The sequence below is a fragment of the Triticum dicoccoides genome, chromosome 1B (assembly GCF_002162155.2).
Source record: "Triticum dicoccoides isolate Atlit2015 ecotype Zavitan chromosome 1B, WEW_v2.0, whole genome shotgun sequence".
NCBI lineage: Eukaryota > Viridiplantae > Streptophyta > Magnoliopsida > Poales > Poaceae > Triticum > Triticum dicoccoides.
The window spans coordinates 437166528-437190612 of NC_041381.1; the positions used below are offsets into that span (position 1 = coordinate 437166528).

At 49.7% G+C, this 24085-nt stretch overlaps 1 protein-coding gene across 1 annotated transcript; it reads right to left on the reverse strand.

Annotated features, from left to right (window-relative positions):
- Positions 1-1222: 1222 nt before the first annotated feature.
- On the reverse strand, positions 1223-6053 carry LOC119339695 (phosphatidylglycerophosphate phosphatase PTPMT1-like). Its single transcript, XM_037611664.1, has 6 exons — positions 5473-6053; positions 4907-5029; positions 4060-4153; positions 3148-3230; positions 2969-3058; positions 1223-1867 (listed from the first exon to the last, which is right to left on the reverse strand). Exons 1-6 carry the CDS (start codon positions 5788-5790, stop codon positions 1448-1450), a joined length of 1128 nt encoding a protein of 375 aa, XP_037467561.1. The 5' UTR covers positions 5791-6053; the 3' UTR covers positions 1223-1447.
- Between the last annotated feature and the right edge of the window lie 18032 nt (positions 6054-24085).

The window sequence follows — 24085 nt, forward strand, 5'->3', positions numbered from 1 at the left end:
CACTCTCCCCCTCGATGCATAGAATTTTTTTTGTTTTCCATGCAACGTTCCCTAACACCCGTGCCATGGCCTCATCGGATAAGGCCCATGGTGCGTCCCGATGCTCAGCGCACCACCGAAGGGGTTGCACGTCTGCCAGTGCATTCGGACGCCAGACATACCACACGACCTCCGACGAGGCAGCTATGGCCGGCCTAGCGCCGGATCCATGCCCCATTTGGGCGGACGCAATGGATTCCCGGCAGATGGAGTCCGAACGCAGCTTTCTGGAGTGAAGTGGCTAGGGTTCGGTTTGGCGAGCGGATGGGGAGAAACTTATGTGGGATCGGGTGAGTCGGCATGGGCCGGGTCCGACGTGACTGGCGTGCCCAGGCGCCCCGTATTTGGGCTGGATACGGGAGGTGCAGATCAACCCAGGCGTTTGAGGGGGCGTCTGGGTCAAGCGAACGTATGAGGCGGTTTGATGCTCTAAGTTGCAGCATTAGCATGATTGAACTCGAGCGGACAATTGGCATGAAAAAAAATTATCAACCATTGGAATCAGGTGGCGATGGTGGGAGGGGTGGGGGAGCCAAGTGTGCGACCAACTCCTGCGTCGCCATGGCGAACAGAACCGCAATACAACAATGGTGGCGCCGATCAAATGGAGGTCTCCCGGCCGCTAATCAACCTGTGGCCGACAGTCACAACCATCATATCAACTGGCGGATGGACGAGAACAGTTAGAATCAGCGATAGATTCGCCGCTGATGGAGGAGGTCGCAGCGGACGTGCAGGTGGGAGACGACTCGGAGATGGGAAGCTTCAGCTGGGCAGTTGGCTGCGCGTGGCTGCCTTTTCATTTTTTGCAGCAACTTCCAATGCTGCAAAAATTTAGGGCAACTACAAATTCTTTGAGGCACCAAACAGATAAATGGCATCTGGAGCTGTTTTTTTTTGGCCCAAAACGCCCTAAATGACAGTTTTTTTGACACCACCTCAGTTTTGGGGCATCTAGGAACAACAAAGAACAGATGCCCCAAAACACCGCCAATCTAATGCTTTGAGCAAAACACGCACAGTGCACGCAAGCACATGTGATCAATGTATTAACCAGATTAGTGGCCAAGTCAGCAATGAAATGCAACCTGGCTTACCGAATATTAACCCCTTTCCTGCTTGAAGTGCAGGCCAGAAGTAGCAAGCAGGGAGAATACTCTCAAGAAATATTGCTAACACAGAGTGGGCAAGAAAATAATACATATATACATATTCAGCAAGTAAGGTTAGCAATTTGAGACGATATCCATTTACCTTTGTAAACGTAGCAGTCAACTTATTACAGCACATATATACAGACCCGAGCAACTGAACCCCTTGGTTACTGCAGACTGGAGTCGGGGCTTCACATTGCATGCCCTCTTCATATGTACGGGTGCAAGACAAAGACACCGAGGAACTCCGCCATTCACGGATTAACCACGACACCTTGAAGTAGACAGTGGTGACCGTTCGCAGGCTGCTCCGCCTCCAGTGAGCAGCTCTCACTACCAATGCTCTCAGTGAGTGCCTCCGTGTCCTTGTGGGCGCGGCACTGTAACCACAGGTATGAAAACCCTGCAAATGCTGCCTGGCTAGCAAACTGAACACGGTATACTAAACTTATTTCCCACAAACCACTGCCCACGTTAACTGCCAAGGCATCCGCATTATACCCTTCAAGGTCTGATTCTGAGACCATCACGAATGTCTTCTCATCAAAAGTGATGAGGTTTCGAGTAGCAAGCAACACCGGAGATGGAGATGGAACCTTTTTAACGATTGGGCTGTCGATGCAACTGGAGCCCTGAATTTTCTTCACTCTAAGCTGGTAGAATTCCTGGACAGCCTGCAAGAACATGAGATACAACCACGTTAATCGCGGTTTACAGTAAAAACTCACCATAAAAGCACACACAATGCAATCTTTAACTTAATCCATCGGTAACTTATTTATCTTAGTGCATCAATACACCATCAAGGGTAGAAAACATGACGTGAAATTACCTGGATAACAGATTCGTATGAGGATTTTGGTCGGATTTGTTTATTTGATATCTCATGCAGGGCCTGTGCATTTTCCCTTGTAAAAATGTACTCCCTCTGTCCCACAATGTAAGACGTCTTTTAACACTAGTGTAGTGTCAAAAAACGTCTTGCATTATGGGACGGAGGGAGTACTTCTCATATGTATACTACACACCAATGTTTAAATTATAGGCCATTTTAATCGGCACATCGGACAGTTAATCCTGCCTCGGCCACCTGCCGATAAGAAAACCACATATCCACCGAATTAACTGGGTGGACGATTTATCGGTCTGACAAGTGCCAGACCGAATTATTTGCTGAGCCAAATAATTGCCTGGGTTATTTTGGCCAACATTTAGCTTGTTCTATCCCTTGTCCCACAGCCGCCCATGCAATAGGTTAGCCGCTCATGAAGGAGCAGACACTGCCCCCACCCTTAGCAGCCGCCAACACCATCCCCTCCCCATGCAGCCCCCACCGTCACTGTTCTGTTGCTGCTGCTGTGCTGCTCTCCTATGAAGTATATACTGATGTGGTGCATTTAATCTACATCTTCTACTGCAGCAAGTGCTCCAGCCTAGGATATATTAGATATGGCCCTAGTTAACAAACCAATAAATGGATTACTGATGAATTTGGTTAATAGGCTGGTAAGCTGATTCATCCCTACTCGGTAACCGACCAATATGCTATCAGTTACAATATCCTACACACAGTGGAGTCCCCCTCCCTTTCATTTCCATTTGAAAATTCATCATGTACGGCAAAGAATGGAACAGACGAAAGTATCCTGCGCCCGCTGATCCATATATTGCAATTAAGGTAAACTTCCATTGGTCCAGCTATAATGCTTACGAATCCATTAAAATACTTCTATTGTGTGCTTTGAGAACATAAAAGAGTTTTTGCAACAACATACTTTCCATTGTGCGGAAGCCAATAACACCCTTGGCCTGCATGACCGAACATGTTCAAAAGCTCCAGCAGGTGTCATTTGTTTGTATTGCACCTACAAGAAAAGAGTTAAAGAGTCATCACCTTAAACTTATTCAGATTATGAGCCAGTCAACATTTAGTAGGATCAATAGTCTGATATACCAAGTAGCAAAGAACAACGGTGGTGCTGCGTCCCCGTCCAGCTTTGCAGTGAACATAAGTCAGCTTACCACATGAAGCATTTCCTTCAAAAAATAAAAATAAACATGAATAAACCCATGCACCAAGTCACCATCATTAAGATGAAGATAACATCAAACAGAATAGATATTATGAAATGGAGGAAGTGACATTGATGTTCTCAAAAAACTCAATTCAAATCAAGAAATCAAGAAAAAAAACAGGAGGATGAGATAGGACACCACAACAGAAACCACTGAATTGTTACAACAAGAATGGAGTACCAAAACAGGCTTATGTATCACCAAACAGGTGGCAACCCAGCACGACTTTTTACTGAAAATAATCAAATTCTGAGCTTTTCTGGACTTCATATCAAGTCACATATTTGGCCTCTCAGGTCTGGACATTCAATGGCAGGCATTTCCAAGCGTAAAACCCAGGTCTATAACAGGTCTTGTATCTAGTAGGATCCTCTGGGGTACGCAAACCCACGTGCCAACTATTCTCGTATCTTATAGGATCTTCTGGAGTATGCAAATCCATGTACCAACTATTCTACAACTGGAACATAACAAATTGAAAAAGAACAAGGTGCAATTCTAAATACTCCCTCCGTCCCAAAATTCTTGTCTTAGATTTGTCCAAATACAGATGTATCAAGTCACGTTTTAGTATTAGGTACATCCGTATCTAGACAAATCTAAGACAAGAATTTTGGGACGGAGGGAGTACTAATAAAAACAACCTATAGTGTACTTCAAACAACAAAGCAAAACCAAGCATAAGGTGTCAAATCAGAAACTATGCAATCAGCTCACACAAGGACAATCTCAATCGAATAATACACTGGAACCTTCAAACATAAAGGACATATTTTGAGTACGTGCTTACTGTGGATGAAGTCAGCAGCCTTGCAAAGGTTGTCAAATGACGGCGCATAAAGGTAATCTCTAGTTGGTAGCACCAGGTTTTCAATCCCATGAGCCTAAAATGAAGAAGATCATTAACTCACATGGTATTGGCGGCTTCACACAAATACAATAAGAAAGGTAGTGATTGTGAAGAAGACCACTGCTATTTGATTGAACATTGTGTAACCCAACAAGAAACAAAAAAAAGCAAAATCAATCTTTCTTATACTTGAAGTTAACATGATTTGTGTGAACTAATACAGATGTACTATGTTTACAATGTACAAAAACCATCAATCGAGATCATATCAGCTCTTCAATGCTAAATTAGCAACTTTGTTGCACAAACTCTCAAACATAACAGTGGCACTCCACCGTCCGTGTATAGCAAAGGCAGCACTTCTAGTATCTCCTCAATGCGCCACAAGAACCGGCATAGCACAATAACAATCTGCCAAACAAGCCCCAAACCACTGATCCATCAGCAGCAAAAAGGTGTGTGAAGGATAGCTTAAAAACTCAATCTGATGGGCGGACACCAAGATGAGAAACAACAGTTCACTTGTTAACTGTAGGGCAGTCGTCACACTAAAGTCCTAGATACCGACTGATCTTGCGAAGACTAACCACATCAACAGCGGATGCATCGTTTCACCACTGTAAACAATTCGCTTTTACAACCAAGACCTTATCATCGGAGCACCAAACAGCTAAATACACTGTTGTTGTCCACACAAGAAATTCACAAATAAGGCTGAAATTAACATTACAATCCATGCACTTAAGAACTTGAACAGTCAAATACTAGATGTTGGCAATGTAATTACCTCGTACAATGACTTGGAAACAAGCCTCTCATATGATTCGTTTAGTGTGACCACACCACAAACTCCAAGCTTCTGCAGCCGCAAAACATCGCTCGGGAATGGAACAGCACCCAGCAGCACATGCTGACCCAACCAAAAATGTGAACAGTCAGAACAAAACAATCTATGATTCCAAACCAACTTAAAACAACTCCGCAGCAAAAGTAGCAAAAAATACAATAAATCATGGCCACCAAAATTACAATAAAAATCAAACGTATTTTTAGAAACACCAAGTACAGAGTAGACGTCGCCTTAAGAGGCGAGTTTCAAGATTGACTAGGTCACAATTTGCACCTCCAGCGAGATATACAAGACATAATCAAACATAAGCACCACGTATCAATAGCTACTTAACCGACACTCTGCACATGAGAGACCTAGACCCTGAACAGAACAAACGGCGAGGATAGCAGACACTAGAAGCTACATTGTATACAGGAATTTGCCTAGCCGACACAAGATGAACGCATAAGGGGGAATCCTATCAAAACAACAGAGATCAAAAGAGATGGAAATTTCCCAACCTCGTCGACCTGATCCCACCAGTGGAACTGAGACTCGCATTGGTTCCTCACGACGTTGTACACCAGCGTCGGGTAGAACAGCATCCGAGCGCCGACGCCCACCGCCGCGCGCTTCGCATCCAAAGCCGCCTGCGCGATCACCCTACCCGCACCCTCTCCCTTCTCCTCCTCCCCCGCCGCGGCGACAACGCCATCCTCGCCACGCAGCTTCAGCTCACTACCGTCGGCCCCACCATCCTCCCGACGCAGCTGCAGCTCCCCCGCCCCTCGGCCTCCACCCCCGCCACCGGAATCGCCGGGAAGCTCCTCGATTCGCATCTCCTCCGAACTCGATCCGCTCCGATCCGACGGGAAACCCTCGGACAAAATCAACTCAACAACGAAAATTCCCCAACAGAAGGAACCTATCAAGGGGGGAAAGTGAGCAATCCAGCGCGGATCGATCGGGCGCGGGGCGGTGGAAACGAATTGGGTTCGCGATCCCGCAACCTCAAGACGAAATCCAACCCTCTCTCCCCCTTTTCCTAGCGCTCACGCCTCCTCTCCTCTCCCCTCCCCACCTCCCGGAAACTCCAAACTGCCCAGGCCCGAGCGGGCAACCCGCGCGCCCCTCTTATCACCCCGTGGCACACGGCTCGCTCACCGACAGTGGGCCCAGACATACCTCCTTCGCGCGATGACATGCGGGTCCGCGTGTGGGTTGCGTGGACGTGGCCGGGTGCACGTATCGTTTCGCGGGATTAACGGAGTTAGCGACGCCGTGGGGGGCTGGATTGGGTCGAAGAACGTGACGGGCGTGAGTATCGAGGAGACTACGTGGCGGCTGGCGATATGTCGAGTTGGCTCGAGTCCCGGCGCGACTGGGCGCCACGTGGACAGGTCGAGCGGTGCTCGTTCAGTTTGGAGGGGATCGGATCAGGAGAGACCTTGGCTGGGGCCTCGGGGGTTGAACCGTTGAGCCGATAATCTGGTAAAGCGGTCGGTTCTATACTTTGCATACAAGTCAGTCGATTACTTTTCGTTCGGGACGTGGATAACTGTCACATGTGCGGTGTATCGGGTGGTTGTGCCACACGTCTTGTGTGGCATGGAGAAGAACCCGCCAGCACGACCGCGTTCGAACGCGCGCAGCCACAGTCCGCATGTTCGGTGTGTGGCAAAACCGTCCACATGTCCGGGCCAGATGACCGCGCTGCCTGCATGACCCAGCCGTCCCGGCCTCCTTTCGATCCCCAGTTTGAACTGCCGCCATCGTCTCCCACCTCTCGATCCCCTACCTTCATCGCCGTCCTTCTCTAGTTGCCATGGCAACCAGAGCAGATCCGTAGGGCCTTCCCACCGCTAACCACACCCCCCCCCCCAACTCCAACCTCGCCCTCCAAAGACGACCAGCTAAAGCAGGTGAATCTCTGATCTCCTACTGTTTCTCGTCCTTCTTCTGGTCAGAAATTAGAATTTGCAAATTTACTAACGAAGATGGCGACTGAATCCACGCTATCGGGGCAAAACACAACACGGTCTTGTGTGTATTCGCATTTGCCAACCAGCATACACCAGATCTACCATGTACTATGCTAGAGTTGAGCTTAGGTTCTCGGTTGGCTTGGTGCAAGTAGTTGGTAATGAAGGATGCGTAGGAATCCCTAAAAAAGGGAGAGAAAGGAGAAATTTGGCATAGCGGGGTAGGAAAAATAGTTGCCACTTGTGTCTAACATCAGTTGCCACCTATCATTGTCGTTAACTGTCACCATGTTAACCTGTTGCTTGCCATCCTATTGTGGTGGCTGTTGCCATCGCTTCAAAAAGATAGCTGGCACCCAAATTTCAGAAAAGAGAGTGGATTGCATGTCCTACTTGCCATGATGTGTTGGTTGCCTACACAAAAAAATGGGATAAGATTGCCGTGTTATCTTCTACGTGCAAACAGCAAAAAATGCATTTTTTGCGGATTATTGATGCGTTCTTGTTCATGCAGTGATTGAGAGCGCACTGGCAGAAACAAAACGCGGAAAGAATGAATCACGAAGATGGCACTGATCCTTGTGTCGGCGTTCTGGGAACCGGGGTCCCCAGACTTGCCTGTCTGCGGCATGGCTCAAGTAGTGGCCCAGTACGACCCATCTTCATCAACCCAAACTCAAGACCCTCGCGAGGGGCCAAGCCTCGCGGGGCGGACGACGCAGGGCTTCCTCAGGGGCGGCCTCATCAGGCTGGCTCGCGGGGAGACGGAGAGATCAAGGCAGGGGTACCTCGCGAGGTGCTCATGACGCAAGCCATGACGGTCGAGACCAGGCGGGCGCCAGCCTGCGAAGTGTCCTCGTTTCCTCTTTGGTGCAAAGGGGCAAGCGCAGGCGCGGAGTACCGAGGCATCAAGCAAAGGTTACCATTTCGGTGCAAAGAGACCAAGACCAGCAGAGCGGCAGGACGGAGGTCACTGTGGAGCACAAGACGACGTCATCGCCAGTGCCTTTGGCAGCCGAAGACCAATTTTAGTCAGGATAACTTGCACTAGATGTTCCCCTTCAAAATGGTCGTTGTTGGCTCCCTTCCCGCTCAATATTTGGGGAGAAGGCCAGGGTCTCTATACATAGAGATAGCCACCACAGGAGAGGGCATCGAGTTCTCATTTGATCCGGAGGCGATCGAACCCACCTAAGTAGAACACCGCACCAGCCCAAGAACACCTCTCGCGAGGATGTTCTTCCTCTGTACTGTTCATCATCAGCCACTGAGGCAATCCACCACACCACAAACTAGAGTAGGGTATTACACCACAACGGTGGCCCGAACTAGTATAAACCCCGTGTCCCTTGTGTTGTTCATCGTGTAGCTTAGATTCGCAGCGAGACATTGGGACGTGGATCGGTAGGGGAAAGATCTTCGCGCGCACCGCAGAATTCGAACCTTAAAGGTTTTGCCGAAACCCGATATCCGACACCTTGGGTTTCTCAAAGGCCAGAAATGCCCCCTTGGGATGCAGCAGAGTGCAGTCAACTCATTTCTGCAGGGCCGTTGCTGCCACTACTAGAGCAGTACGCAGGCATTGGTATGATGCATGATAACAAGAAAAGAACATTTGCCATGTTCGCGACGATGAAGATGACATTCTACTTATGTCCTACAATGTCATTTTCGCAGGTTCTTATGACCAAAACACATTCAGGGGGGCACTATGGCAAGTTCAGTCACAGGACGCTAACATTGACAAATGTACGGGCAACCAACTTCAATTAGCTAATGTGGCAAATCAAGGTAACGCATACGAAAAAGAAACATACTGGTGTGGACATGAAAATTAAACTTGTAAAGGATGGCAAAAGACTCACGAGTTATATCGGGAAAAATGTAGGACCTTCATGCAGCACGTGGCATCAGGCGGCAACCATGTACCTGCCATCGACGTCATACACAGGTGAGTCCACAAAAAGTGATGTTGCGGACGGTGAATTAGCAGAAGGAACATAGCTGACAACTGTAGTTGCCATGCCTGGACAAACTACAGTTGCCATGTATGATCAAATGTGATTGCAATGTATAAACAACCGTGGATGGCAAGTGCGAACAAATCTGTGTGGCATGGTTGGACCACTACATGTGCCATGTTGAAGAAACTACAGTTGCCATGCAGTGACCAACTACTACCATGATTATAGGTTGTTACGCTGGGACTACATCGGCAAACGTCTCATGGCAAGCTTCATAGTTGCAGGACAACGCTATTGCAGATAGAGCACATCAAATTGGAATGATAGACCATACAAGATGGGCACATGCGGCACAACAAGGTAAGAAAATTTGAACCACAAAAAGAGCACTTCATTTGTTTTTGTGGGAATAGTGTTGGGGAACGTAGTAATTTCAAAAAAATCCTATGCACACGCAAGATCATGGTGATGCATACCAACGAGAGGGGAGAGTGTCGTCTACGTACCCTTGTAGACCAAAAGTGGAAGCGTTAGAACAACGCAGTTGATGTAGTCGTACGTCTTCACGGCCCAACCGATCAAGCACCGAAACTACGGCACCTCCGAGTTCTAGCACACGTTCAGCTCGATGATGTTCCCCGTACTCCGATCCAGCAGAATGTCGGGGAAGAGTTTCGTCAGCACGACAGTGTGGTGACGATCTTGATGTTCTACCGTTGCAGGGCTTTGCCTAAGCACCGCTGTCGTGGTTCTAAGTCTGACAGTAGAATGGGGGTAGGTATGGAGAGGCAAGATCCTAGCTATGGAGTAGTTGTGCACATGAGTGTTTTACGAGTTCAGGCCCTTCTCTGAGGAAGTAATAGCCCTATGTCTCAGAGCCCGGAGGCGGTCGACTGGTTTATGTGTATATGAGTTACAGGGATGCGAACCCTTCTACCAGTGGATGGGGTGGCTTATATAGAGGACGCCAGGACCCCAGCCAACCCACGTAGCAGAGGGTTAAAGTACATTAAAGCTGGGCATTACTGGTAACGCCTTACATAAAGTGTCATCATGACCATTAAGACTACTTAATTACAGACCATTTGGATACATAGTAGATCCTGAACTCCTAATGGTCGAGTGAGTCTTCATGGTCGAGTGTCTTTTAGGTTCGTCGAGTGTCTTCTGGCTGGTCGAGTGGAGTCTCTCTAGGTCGACTGGAATGTAGCTTCGTCTAAGGATGTCCTTGGGTATGGTATCCTAGATAGGTCCATGACCCTACCTTAGGTACATAACATCATCATTAGCCCCCGAATGGATCGAGGTTCGAGTGGGGAAGGAGTTGATGATTTTCTCCGACTTATTTCCTATGCTTTGATTATGTCGTATCTTGGATCGGCAACTTTTCTTTCGGCGTTGGCGTCAACTTTTACTTCAGTCGCCTTGATCCATTCTTGTCTTCTGTCAAGTGAACTTTTTGGACTTTGGTGAACTTCCGAGCGACGGATCGCGGGAAAGATATCATCTGACAGATTTATCTGCTGTTAGCGGATTTTGCGGGATCGGAAATTTGGGAAGCGCGCGAAGCGGGGTGGACCGCGGCAATCGGATGGGATAAGGCATGGACTCCTTGATTTCCGCGCCGCCTTTTTCGCCATGTATCGTGCGTGCGCGACTGTTTCGGGATGTGACAGGATTGCCCGGACCCACTTGTCAGCCACTCGAAAGTGCCCCTATATAAAGCGCCGAGGGAGGTTTTTTTTTGAACAGTGCCCTCCCACTCTTCTCTCTTCCCTCTTTGCCTCCGCCCACCGCGCCTGCTCTCACCTCCACCTATCCACACCTCGCGTGCTTCGCCGACAACAATGGTGAAGGAGAAGACGGCGGCCCTAGAGCGCGCGAAGAAGGCGACGGCGACGGGGAAAGCGAAGGGGAGACCGTCCAGTCGGGGCGGATCTTCGTCAAGGTCCCGCCTGCCGAAGGGTTGGGTCCAAGGGGATTGGATCCGCTCGACCATCACTGAGAAAGATCTCAATGACCTGGCCAATGAGGGACTGATCCCCCACGGGTCAGCGAGGCTTCCGGGGACCGAGTGCCAACCGCAGCCGCAGGAGGGTGAGTGCGTTCTCTTGGCCACTCACATAGATCGTGGATTCTTGCCGCCGAGTGTTTTCTTCCGAGGGTTTTTGAACTTTTTTGGGGCGCAACTCCACCATTTTACTCCCAACTCTATCGCCCATCTTGCTGCTTTTGTGTCCATGTGCGAGAACTTCCTGGGTTGTCGACCGCACTGGGGTCTCTTCAAGCACATATTCACCTGTCGCTCTCAAATGGTGAAAAAGGCGAGTCCGGGTGATGAGAGGACCAAGGTCATTCAGATGTGCGGGAGTCTTGGGGTTCAGATGAGGAATAAGAGCACTTTCCCGGCCATGACCCTTCCTGAGTCGGTCAGAGGGTGGCAGTCGACTTGGTTCTACTGCCAAGATGAGTCGACGCCGGGGCAGTCGACTGGTCTCCCTCTGTTCTCCATGGACCGAGTGGACAAACCCTCTTCTCTGAAGGTGCTCCCTGAGGAGAAAGCCCAGGTAAAAATGTTGATGGAGCGCGTAGTCCAACTCGTCCGGGACGGAGTGACGGGCATGGATCTTCTGGAAGTCTTCCTTAGGCGGCGCATCCAACCTCTTCAGTACCGAGGCCACCCGATGTGGCTGTACTGCGGTACCGAAGACACCACTCGGATCCATCCAGAAGCCGTCGATGACGCCACGCTGGAGAGGTGGGTGGCTGCCATCACAGGGAACAAGGACAACCCTCAAGGGGCGACGAGGATCCTGCCACTCGACTGTACCTATACGCCGGACACGGTATGGCCACTTATCTCCGAGTGTAATCTTGCTTTATTCATTCTGCTTTGCTGTGAATTGGTCGAGTGATCTTTGTTTTGCTTTGTTGCTTGACAGGCCACCACGGAGTTATACTCGATGCCCAATGGAGCGTAGACGCCGACTGAGGAGGAGGAAGGAAGTGGGGGCGAAAGCCCGGAGGAGTGGGATTCGGATGCTGACGACGATGATGAGGCTGAAGACTCTGATGAGGAGGAAGAGGAGGAGGAGGAGGGGGAAGTTGCACCTCCCCGCTCGGAAAGACGCTCGAAGCTTGTCCATGACCCCGCGACTGAGCGTGGTAAGGGGGTCGCGGCCGCTACCTAGTCGACCAAGCGCCCTCGGACTACTTCTCCGGCGCCGACTGAGAAGGCTCTGAAGCATTCTCGAGTGGCACCGTCGAAACCTGCGAAGGTCTTGCCGAAGATGAAGATGGTGATCCCCACTATCTCAGGGTAATGGTAGTCTTGAGTTTTCCCCGTTTCATGAACTTGCTCTTGGTCGACTCATGGGTCAATCGACTGATTTCCGGAACTGCAGCGCTGCTACTTCTGATACTTCGGCCAGGGCTGAAGACCACGAGATGGAGGATGCTGCTACCTCACAACCTGGTATGATTCTTGTGATGCCATTTTCAGTCGACTGACTTATTGTCTCTAATTTTGATTCTTTCTGCAGCTTCATCTAACATTGTTATTGACCTTCCTGACGACGACGAAGAAGAACCACCGAGGCAAAAGAGGAGCAAGAAAACGTCTGCTGGCAAGGCGACTCGAGATGTGCCAGCACCCGAGACGTTGGTCGTGGAGGGAGACAATGTCACTCGGCCTACCGTAACCTTTGTGGTGCCGTTGACGAGTGCTCGTCCTTCGTCGTCGAGTGCTACTCAGCCCTCGCTTTTCTCCATCTACCCCGTTCCAGAAGACCAGGCTAGTGCTGCTAAAGAAGCAATACGTCAAGCGGGGCTCATGATGGAGCAAGTGAAGGCAATACGAGAAGCCAGCCAGGCAGCCTATGACGCCAGTTCGGCTCTTCAGAGTAACATTCAGGTCAGTCGGTCACTGCCTGTTCTGTTAGGATATGATATCTGAAAATTCTTCTTTCTGAAATTCTTAGAGTTTGTCCTACACCCACTGGGTGTGTCGATTGAAATTCCAGATTAGTGGGGGCACGCTGAGTGCACCCACTGGGTGTAGTCCCCAAGGCTATGGTCGACTGCTGGCAGTCGACCATAGGCTTTAAAATTTTTCCTTACTCGACTTGGTCGAATAGATTCATAGACCGGTGGGGGCACGCTGAGTGCACCCACTGGGTGTAGTCCCCGAGACTGTGGTCGACTGCTGGCAGTTGACTACAGTCTGAAGAACATCTCTTTTTTTTTGTTGGTCGACTGGTCAACTCTGACTGATGAAACTAGTGGGGGCACGCTGAGTGCACCCACTGGGTGTAGTCCCCGAGACTATAGTCGAATGTTTGTATTCGGCCGTAGTCTTAGAAACGCTATGATTTTTCCTTACTCACTCGGAAGTGAATTGTCTTTGACCTCTGTCGATTGGTTCTTTGTAGAAATCCTGTGACCTTGCAGCTCGTTATACTGAGTTGGAGAACAAACACATTCAGCTCGAGCTCGATCTGAAACTGGCTCAAGAGAACTTGACGAAGGCGAAGGAGGAAGCTAAAGGTATGCTTGGTGAGGCTTTTGACGACTACATTTGCCTCTCACTTGTTTCCGAATCTAATCTCGCTGTAACTTTGTAGGCAAAGTGAGGGATGCCCTGCAGAAGCAAGAACTTGACTTGGCTGAGATGCAAAAAACTGCTTTAGAGAAGACCAAGCTTGCAGATGAGAAGCTGGCTTCAGTGACCAAGCTTGAAGAAGAAAACACCAATCTGAAAGCTGCTCTTGATGCTTGAAGGTAATCCTTTGTCTCGAACAAATATTTTAATTGTAATCTCCGACTGTTTGTCTTGACTCAGTGGTTGTGCTTGCAGAATTTTACCAGAACTTTGAAGAGGAGACTGGTCGACTGGAAGTAAACCTGGACCCCATCAACTCTCCCGTGAAAGATGAAGTCGCCATGAATGTGCTCCAACTTGAATCTCGGGTTGCTGCTGTCGTCAATTATCTCGCAAGGCTGAAGGTCGCAACTTCTCGCATCGACACAACACTCTGGCCAAGAGAGACACTCCAGAACGACCTCGAGTCCCTAATGACTCGATTGAACGAGGTCCCAAGTCGAGTGCAGGAGTGGAAGAAGTCTTCGGCCAGGTGCGATGCAGATGTTGCTCTGTCTCTGGTCCGCGTTCACTGCAAGGATGCGCAAGAGGACAAGCTGGTGGCTCTTAGGGTGGCTAACACCAAGAAGCATGATTTCAGATCTTTCATGGAGACCTTCATTGCTGCTGCCACTCGGATTGCAAATGGAATTGATCTAGACGAGTTTGTTGCACCTTCCAGCCCTCTACAGGAGGGGTAAAAAACTTCTGAGCTTGATACTTAAATTTGCCTCGGTATGCCGAGTGAGTTTTGTAACCGACAAACCTTAACAGGCCTATCGCCTGAGCACTTTCGGTTCCGTTAGGTGTTATCCAAACTTGGATTCGTCGTTGAATATGTTTGCTTTTGGTTTGAGGTGTCTTTTGCAGGTTAAAGCGAAGCGCTTATTGCAATCGACTTGTTCCCCAATACACTTAGGCAAGCACTGGGCTACAGCTAAGCCCCTGAGTGAGAGGTTTGCTCTCCACTCGATAGGATTTCAGATACTTAGGCGAGCACTGGGCTGCAGCTAAGCCCCCGAGTGAGAGGTTTGCTCTCCACTCGGTAGGATTTCAGATACTTAGGCGAGCACTGGGTTGCAGCTAAGCCTCCGAGTGGGAGGTTTGCTCTCCACTCAGTAGGATTTCAGATACTTAGGTGAGTACTTGGCTGCAGCTAAGCCCCCGAGTGAGAGGTTTGCTCTCCACTCGGTAGGATTTCAGATACTTAGGCGAGCACTGGGCTGCAGCTAAGCCTCCGAGTGGGAGGTTTGCTCTCCACTCGGTAGGATTTCAGATACTTAGGCGAGCACTTGGGCTGCAGCTAAGCCTCCGAGTGGGAGGTTTGCTCTCCACTCGGTAGGATTTCAAATACTTAGGCGAGCACTGGGCTGCAGCTAAGCCCCCGAGTGGGAGGTTTGCTCTCCACTCGGTAGGATTTTTAATTGGCGGCGTAGCTCGGAAGGAGAGGGTAGCAGTCAACCTGCACCTCGTCCTCCTTGCAGAGCGCACGTTGTACTTGTGGCGTAGCTCGGAAGGAGAGGGTAGCAGTCGACCTGCACCTCGTCCTCCTTGCGAAGCGCACATTGTGTTTGTACTTAGGCGAGCGCAATGCTGCAACTAAGCCTCTGAGTGGAAGGCTAGCTTACCACTTGACAGGATTTTGTTTATCTTAGGCGAGTACTTGGACTGCAGCTAAGCCTCCGAGCGGAAGGCTGGCTTACCACTCGACAGGATTTTATTTGTCTTAGGCGAGTACTTGGACTGCAGCTAAGCCCCCGAGTGGGAGGTTTGCTCTCCACTCGGTAGGATTTTATTTATCTTAGGCGAGTACTTGGACTGCAGCTAAGCCTCCGAGTGGAAGGCTGGCTTACCACTCGACATGATTTTATTTGTCTTAGGCGAGTACTTGGGCTGCAGCTAAGCCCCCGAGTGGGAGGTTTGCTCTCCACTTGGTAGGATTTTATTTGTCTTAGGCGAGCACTTGGACTGCAGCTAAGCCTCCGAGTGGAAGGCTGGCTTACCACTCGGTAGGATTTTATTTACCTTAGGTGAGTACTTGGACTGCAGCTAAGCCTCCGAGTGGAAGGCTGGCTTACCACTCGGTAGGATTTTGTTTATCTTAGGCGAAACGAATTTCGCAGCTAAGCCTTCGTGTGGGAGACTGGCTCACCACTCGGTTAGGATCTTTTTACAGACTTGGGCGAATCGGATTCGCAGCCAAGCCACCCACTGGGGGATTGTTTTGAGTGGACAAAAAAAAGAAATAACGATTACTGGGAAGATTATAAAGCTCTTGTCTTTGATAAAATAAACTACAGAAGTACTTTTATTACAACTCATCCGAGTGAATACTGAGGTGTAAAAGGGGCGGAGAAGCTCCGCGTTCCAAGCTCGGGGCTCGTCGATCTGATGCTCGACATTGTAAAGACGGTATGCTCCATTGTGGAGAACCTTGGTGACGATGAAGGGACCTTCCCAAGAAGGAGCAAGCTTGTGTGGTTTCTGCCGATCCACTCGGAGAACTAAATCTCCTTCCTGGAAGGCTCGACTCTTCACGTTTTTGGCGTGGAAGCGACGCAAGTCTTGTTGGTAAATGGTTGATCTGATCAGAGCCATCTCCCTCTCTTCCTCTAGAAGGTCGACTGCATCCTGCCGCGCTTGTTCTGCTTCAGCTTAAGTGTAGAGCTCGACTCGGGGAGCATTGTGGAGAAGGTCACTCGGCAAGACTGCTTCAGCTCCGTAGACCAAGAAGAATGGAGTTCTTCCAGTCGACCGGTTGGGCGTGGTCCTTAACCCCCAAAGCACTGAGGGAAGTTCGTCGACCCATGCACCAGCCGCATGCTTAAGATCACGCATCAAACGGGGTTTCAACCCTTTGAGAATCAAACTGTTGGCTCGTTCTGCTTGTCCATTCGACTGTGGGTGAGAAACTGAAGCATTGTCGACTCGCGTGCCTTGAGATGTGCAGAAAGCTCTGAACTCTTCTGAGTCGAAGTTTGACCCGTTGTCAGTGATGATGCTGTGCGGAACCCCATATCTGAATATCAATTCTCTGATGAAGCTGATAGCAGTACCGACATCGAGGTTCTTGATGGGTTTAGCTTCGATCCACTTAGTGAACTTGTCGACTGCTACCAGCACATGGGTAAAACCGCTTCTACCTGTTCTCAAAGGACCTACCATATCCAAACCCCAGACTGCAAAGGGCCAGACGAGTGGTATAGTCTTCAAAGCTGACGCGGGCTTGTGTGACATATTGGAGTAAAATTGGCATCCCTCGCACTTGTCGACTATCTCCTTCGCCATTTCATTCGCTCTTGGCCAATAAAATCCGGCTCGGTATGCTTTGGCCACGATGGTCCGAGAGGATGCATGATGGCCACAGGTCCCCGAGTGGATGTCATCGAGGATTATTCGACCTTCCTCCGGTGTTATGCATTTCTGACCAACTCCAGTCGCGCTTTCTCTGTACAATTGTCCTCTTATCACGGTAAAGGCCTTAGATCGGCAGATGATCTGTCGAGCCTCTTCTTCGTCCTTCGGGAGTTCTTTCCTCAAGATGTACGCAATGTATGGTACTGTCCAATCTGGAGTGATTACCAAAACTTCCATGATCAGGTCGACCACTGCTGGGACTTCAACCTCAGTCGGATCTGTAACACTCTTAGGTTGCGGAGCTTCATCGGTAAAAGGATCTTCTACGACCGGCGGAGTGTGGATATGCTCCAAGAACACATCACTGGGGATGGCTTCTCTCTTGGATCCTATCTTCGCCAGATCGTCAGCTGCTTGATTTTTCAGTCGGGGTATGTGGTGGAGCTCCAACCCTTCGAACTTCTTTTCGAGCTTCCTCACTGCATTGCAGTATCCAGTCATGGCTGGGCTTCTAACGTCCCACTCCTTCATCACCTGATTGACCACCAAATCTGAGTCGCCATAAACCATAAGACAACGGACGCCGAGTGAAATGGCCATGCGCAACCCATACAAGAGTGCTTCATATTCTGCTTCATTGTTGGAGGAATCAAAGTGGATCTGGAGCACATATCTGAGCTTGTCTCCTCGGGGGGAAACCAAAACAACCCCAGCACCAGAACCATTTAACATCTTAGAGCCATCAAAGAACATGGTCCAATGCTCCGAGTGAACTTGAGTCGACTGTTGTTGCTCAATCCACTCGGCAAGGAAATCTGCTATAGCCTGGGACTTAATGGCTTTCTTTGCCTCGAATTTGACATCAAGGGGAAGGAGTTCGATCGCCCATTTGGCTACTCGACCAGTTGCATCTCTGTTATGCAGAATCTCTGACAATGGTGCGTCGCTGACGACTGTAATGTCATGATCAGAGAAATAATGAGCAACCTTCTTCATGGTTATGTAAATCCCATATACGAGCTTCTGATAATGAGGATATCTTTTCTTCGATGGGGTCAATACTTCAGAGAGATAATACACTGGGCGCTGAACTTTGAAGGCTTTCCCTTCTTCTTCCCGCTCGACCGTAAGTACTGTACTGACAACTTGTCATGTGGCTGCAATATAAAGCCACAGAGGCTCTTTGCTGATTGGAGCAGCAAGCACCGGCTGGGTGGAGAGCAGAGTTTTTAATTTGGCAAACGCTGCATCATCTTCTGGAGTCCACTCGAACTTGTCTGCCTTCTTCATCAGTCGGTAAAGGGGCAATGCCTTTTCACCGAGGCGAGAAATGAATCGACTTAAAGCAGCCAAGCATCCAGTAAGCTTCTGGATGTCGCGCACACGCACAGGGCGCTTCATTCGGAGTATGGTGCCAACTTTTTCTGGGTTAGCATCGATTCCTCGTTCTGAAACGAGAAAACCGAGTAACTTTCCGCCAGGTACTCAGAATGTGCACTTCGCCGGATTGAGCTTGATATCATACCTTCTGAGATTGGCAAATGTTTCGGCTAGGTTAGTCAATAGGTCGGAACCTTTTCGCGACTTGACCACGATATCATCCATGTAGGCTTCCACATTCCGACTGATTTGAGTGAGTAAACACTTTTGAATCATTCTCATGAACGTGGCTCCGGCATTCTTGAGGCCGAATGGCATGGTGATATAGCAGAAGCACCCGAATGGAGTGATGAAAGCTGTTTTGATTTCGTCGGGTCCATACAAACGGATCTGATGATACCCGGAATAAGCGTCTAAAAAAGACAATCTCTCGCACCCTGCGGTCGAGTCGACAATTTGGTCGATGCGAGGGAGAGGAAAATGATCTTTCGGGCAGGCCCGATTGATGTGTTTGAAATCAATGCACATACGAAGTGAGTTGTCCTTCTTGGGGACCATGACGACATTGGCGAGCCACTCGGAGTGGTATATCTCTTGGATGAACTCTGCTGCAAGGAGCCGAGCCACCTCCTCGCCAATGGCTTTTTTCTTCTGAACGGCGGACCGTCAAAGATGTTCTTTAACAGGTTTCGCTTTTGAGTTGACTCTAAGGCAATGCTCAGCCAGCCCCCTGGGAACACCCAGCATGTCAGCTGGCTTCCATGCAAAGATGTCCCAGTTCTCACGTAGGAACTGGATGAGCGCTTCTTCCTATTTAGAGTCGAGTGTTGTGGAAATATGGGTCGGAGCTGCATTGGGGTCAGTCGGGTGGATATGAACTGGCTTCGTCTCCCCAAACGACTAAAATGCTGACTCTGTGGCGGGCTTCTTGGCCTGTAGCAAATCACTCGGATCTGCATTCTTCTTGTATTCATCCAGCTCTACCACTGTTATCTGGTCATCCGCAATCTTGGAGCCTTTCTGGAAACACTCTTCTGCCTTCTTCCGGCTGCCAGTGATGGTAATCACGCCTTTGGGGCCAGGTATCTTTAACTTGAGGTACACATAACATGGTCGAGCCATGAAGCGGGCATAGGCTGGTCTTCCCAAAATAGCGTGGTAGGCGCTTCGGAAATCCACAACTTCAAATGTCAGCTTCTCTTTGCGGAAATGCTTCGAGTCGCCGAACACTACATCCAGAGCTATTTGGCCGAGTGACTCAGCCTTCTTTCCTGGGATGACTCCGTGAAAACTCATGTTGTTGGAACTGAGTCTGGACATCGGAATGCCCATTCCCTTGAGCGTCTCTGCATACAGTATATTCAATCCACCGCCGCCATCCATCAATACCTTCGTCAGTCGAGTGCCTTCAACGACTGAGTCGACCACCAGCGCTTGCCTCCCAGGGGTGGCAATGTGAGTAGGATGATCAGACTGGTCGAAAGTAATGGGAGTTTGCGACCATCTCAGATAGTTTGGTGTCGCCGAGGCGACCATATTGACCTCACGGTTGATCACTTTCAGTCGACTTTTGCTCTCTACATCAGCAAAAATCATCAGAGTGGAGTTGACATGAGGGTACTCTCCATCACTGTCCTCCTTGTCCTCAGCCTTGTCCGACTCCTTCTCTTTGTCCTTCGGCTGTTTCCCTTGAAACTGCTGGATTAAGAGCTGGCACTTGCGAGTGGTATGCTTTGGGTAGATGAAGTTGCCCTCTTCGTCTTTCTTCGTGTGGATATGACACGGTAGATCCATCACGTCTTTACCTTCCTTATCTTTTACCTTCTTGGGGTTCCAAGATCCTTTGGGCTTTCCTTTGAATTTGCCCTGAGTCACGGCCAGAGCCTCTCCAGGAGCAGCTGGCTCGGCCTTTCGCTTTTGCTTCCGACTGGAGTTTCCTTTATCCGACTGACTCGGCTTGTACTTGCCACTCCGGAGTCGGTCCTCTTCTTCGCCATTGGCGTACTTGGTGGCTATTTCCATCATCCGACTCAGGGTCATATCTCCAGTTCGACCAAACTTCAGGCTCAACTCTCTGTTCTTGACACCGTCCTTGAAGGCACAGACCGCTTGATGGTCTGACACATTCTCTACAGTATGATGCAAAGTGATCCATCTCTGGATGTAATCTCTCAGTGTTTCACTCGACTTTTGTACGCAAACTTGCAGTTCTGTTAATCCGGCCGGTCGCTTGCAAGTTCCCTCAAACGTCCTGACGAACACTCTGGAAAGATCTTCCCAAGTGTAAATGCTGCTAGGAGCTAACTAATTCAACCACGCCCTGGCTGAACCTTCTAGCATAAGTGGCAAATGCTTCATGGCCACCTCATCATTACCGCCACCAATCTGAACAGCCACTCGGTAGTCTTCAAGCCAAGTTTCAGGCTTAGACTCTCCAGTGAACTTACTCACTCCAGTCGCCAACCTGAAGTTGGGGGGTATCACTGCGGCTCTTATGGCTCTGCTAAAGCACTCTGAACCTGAAACGTGGACTCGGCTGCTTGTGGGCACATCTCTGTCATGGCCACCTCTATGAGCTCTGTTCCGGTCGACCAAACCTTGCACGATAATGGATCTTGCGTCAAAGCCTGGTTCTCTGGGGTCGACTGGAGCTCTTCGCCCAACACTGAGCTGGCATCTGTCATCTTGCTGCCGATGGGCGTTAGACCCACTTCTCGGGGGAGGAGTGGGCACTCGACACCTGTCATCACGATCAAATCGATCGTCATAGTGGTCCCGCCGGCCTTCACGTCCTACGCGCCTCGGAGGCGACCTTGGACTGTGAGCTGACTGAACAGTATTCGCAGCGACGGATCGACTATGAATCCTGTTGCGCGACTGCGACACAGTTGAGTTTTGATCTCCTGCCGCCCGGAGCAAATCTCTGATCTGCATCAAGCCTATTCCAGCCTCCGACTGAGAGGGCTGAATTGACTCCGCTATAAGGGCTGCAGCTGCCAAATTTTGAATTGGGGTTCGATATACCTGAGTCAGTTGCGGAAAGAGTTGACGTCAGTGGGAGTCGGGTACTCGCTGACGCGCATGCTCGTCGAGTGCTCGCTGGAGGTTCTCTAGTCGAGTGCGTTCAGCCAAATTGGCCAAACGCGCCTCTTCCAGGGCACGAGCCTCAGGGGTTTCTCCTGCAATGGGAGTGTGCAGAGCATCCATGTTCCGGCGACAAAGTTCTTCCCTCTGCTGAGAAGTGAGCGGCTCAGGCTAATACTCTTCGTGGGCCTGAGCGGGATCGCCCCCGTCGTCCATCCCGTCGTTGTGGGGGAAACCAGGAGGACTACGAGGCCCATTGACCATCAGGACCTCCGCCGCTGGATCACTGCTATCGCACTCGGATGCGGTCTCTATGGAGCCAGTCGACAGGTCGAATAGGCCGTAGAGAGTTTCGTCGGGCTCGATCGCCGCGACTTGGGTGGTGGCCGATTGGCGAGCAACTGCGTGTCTCACCCATCGCTAGAGCCTCGACCGACTGGAGCGCTTGCACTGGCAGGAGACAGGGAGGGAGGACGACACAGGAGTCGAACGGTATGGGGTCGACGGTTGCCGCAGCAGGACGCCGCGGACACACGCCCGAAAGTGCGTCGCCCCGCAGACGGGGAGCGCGTCGATGTCGAGTGGTGCCTCCTGGAGCCAAGCGGAGTCGTCGGCGATGAAAGCGAGTGCACCGAGACGGATCTCGCGGCCCTCGACAAGAGCTCCGTCGGAAACCATGATGAAGGCAATCGGACAAATTGCAACTTCTCCAAAAAGTCGCTAAGACACCTGCCCCATGGTGGGCGCCAACTGTCGTGGTTCTAAGTCTGACAGTAGAATGGGGGGTAGGTATGGAGAGGCAAGATCCTAGCTATGGAGTAGTTGTGCACACGAGTGTTTTACGAGTTCAGGCCCTTCTCTGAGGAAGTAATAGCCCTACGTCTCGGAGCCCGGAGGCGGTCGACTGGTTTATGTGTATATGAGTTATAGGGGTGCGAACCCTTCTACCAGTGGAGGGGGTGGCTTATATAGAGGACGCAGGACCCCAACCAACCCACGTAGCAGAGGGTTAAAGTACATTAAAGCTGGGCGTTACTGGTAACGCCTTACATAAAGTGTCATCATGACCATTAAGACTACTTAATTACAGACCGTTTGGATACAGTAGATCCTGAACTCCTAATGGTCGAGTGAGTCTTCATGGTTGAGTGTCTTTTAGGTTCGTCGAGTGTCTTCTGGTCGGTCGAGTGGAGTCTCTCTAGGTCGACTGGAATGTAGCTTCGTCTAAGGATGTCCTTGGGTATGGTATCCTAGATAGGTCCATGACCCTACCTTAGGTACATAACATCATCAACCGCTACAATATTATCGAGGACTATGGTGGAGGGGGGCACCGCACATGGCTAAGAGATCAAGAGATCAATTGTTGTGTCTAAGGGGTGCCCCCTCCCCCGTATATAAAGGAGTGGAGGAGGGGGCCGGCCAAGGGGGGTGGCGCGCCCTAGGGGGGGATCCAACCCCAACCGGGAGTAGGACTCCCCCTTTTCCTATTAGGAGAGGGAGAGGGAAGGAAGAGGTGGGAGGGAAGAAGGAAAGGGGGGGCGGCCCCCCTCCCAATTCGGATTGGGCTGGGGGGCGCCCCTCCTTTGCTTCTTCTCCCTCCTTTCCACTAAGGCCCAATAAGGCCCATATACCTCCCGGGGGGTTCCGATAACCTCCCGGAGCTCCGGTATTGTCCCAATCTCACCCGGAACCTTTCAGGTGTCCAATTATAGTCGTCCAATATATCGTTCTTTATGTCTTGACCATTTCGAGACTCCTCGTCATGTCCGTAATCACATTCGGGACTTCGAACAAACTTTGGTACATCAAAACTCATAAACTCATAATATAACTGTCATCGAAACCTTAAGCGTGCGGACCCTACGGGTTCGAGAACTATGTAGACATGACCAAGAACTGTTTCCGGTCAATAACCAATAACGGAACCTGGATGCTCATATTGGCTCCTACATATTCTACGAAGATCTTTATCGGTCAAACCGCATAACAACATACGTTGTTCTCTTTGTCATCGTATGTTACTTGCCCGAGATTCGATCGTCGGTATCTCAATACCTAGTTCAATCTCGTTACCGGCAAGTCTCTTTACTCGTTACGTAATGCATCATTTCGTAACTAACTCATTAGTTACATTGCTTGCAAGGCTTATAGTGATGTGCATTACCGAGAGGGCCCAAAGATACCTCTCCGACAATCGGAGTGACAAAACCTAATCTTGAAATACGCCAACTCAACATGTACCTTTGGAGACACCTGTAGAGCTCCTTTATAATCACCCAGTTATGTTGTGACGTTCGCTAGCACACAAAGTGTTCCTCCGGTAAACGGGAGTTGCATAATCTCATAGTTGTAGGAACATGTATAAGTCATGAAGAAAGCAATAGCAATATACTAAACGATCAAGTGCTAAGCTAACGGAAATGGGCCATGTCAATCACATCATTCTCCTAATGATGTGATCCCGTTAATCAAATGACAACTCATGTCTATGGTTAGGAAACATAACCATCTTTGATTAATGAGCAAGTCAAGTAGAGGCATACTAGTGACTTTAAGTTTGTCTATGTATTCACACATGTATCATGTTCCCGGATAATACAATTCTAGCATGAATAATAAACATTTACCATGATATGAGGAAATAAATAATAACTTTATTATTTCCTCTAGGGCATATTTCCTTCAGTCTCCCACTTGCACTAGAGTCAATAATCTAGATTACACA

What these genes read in the sequence shown, in the direction of transcription:
- LOC119339695 (XM_037611664.1), bottom strand. Translation starts at nt 5,790, where the DNA reads ATGCGAATCGAGGAGCTTCCCGGCGATTCCGGTGGCGGGGGTGGAGGC. An exon ending in GGTGGGATCAGGTCGACGAG is followed by an intron (nt 5,030 to 5,472) that starts GTTGGGAAATTT and finishes TGGTTGGGTCAG; the next exon opens with CATGTGCTGCTGGGTGCTGT. An exon ending in TTTCCAAGTCATTGTACGAG is followed by an intron (nt 4,154 to 4,906) that starts GTAATTACATTG and finishes TCTTCATTTTAG; the next exon opens with GCTCATGGGATTGAAAACCT.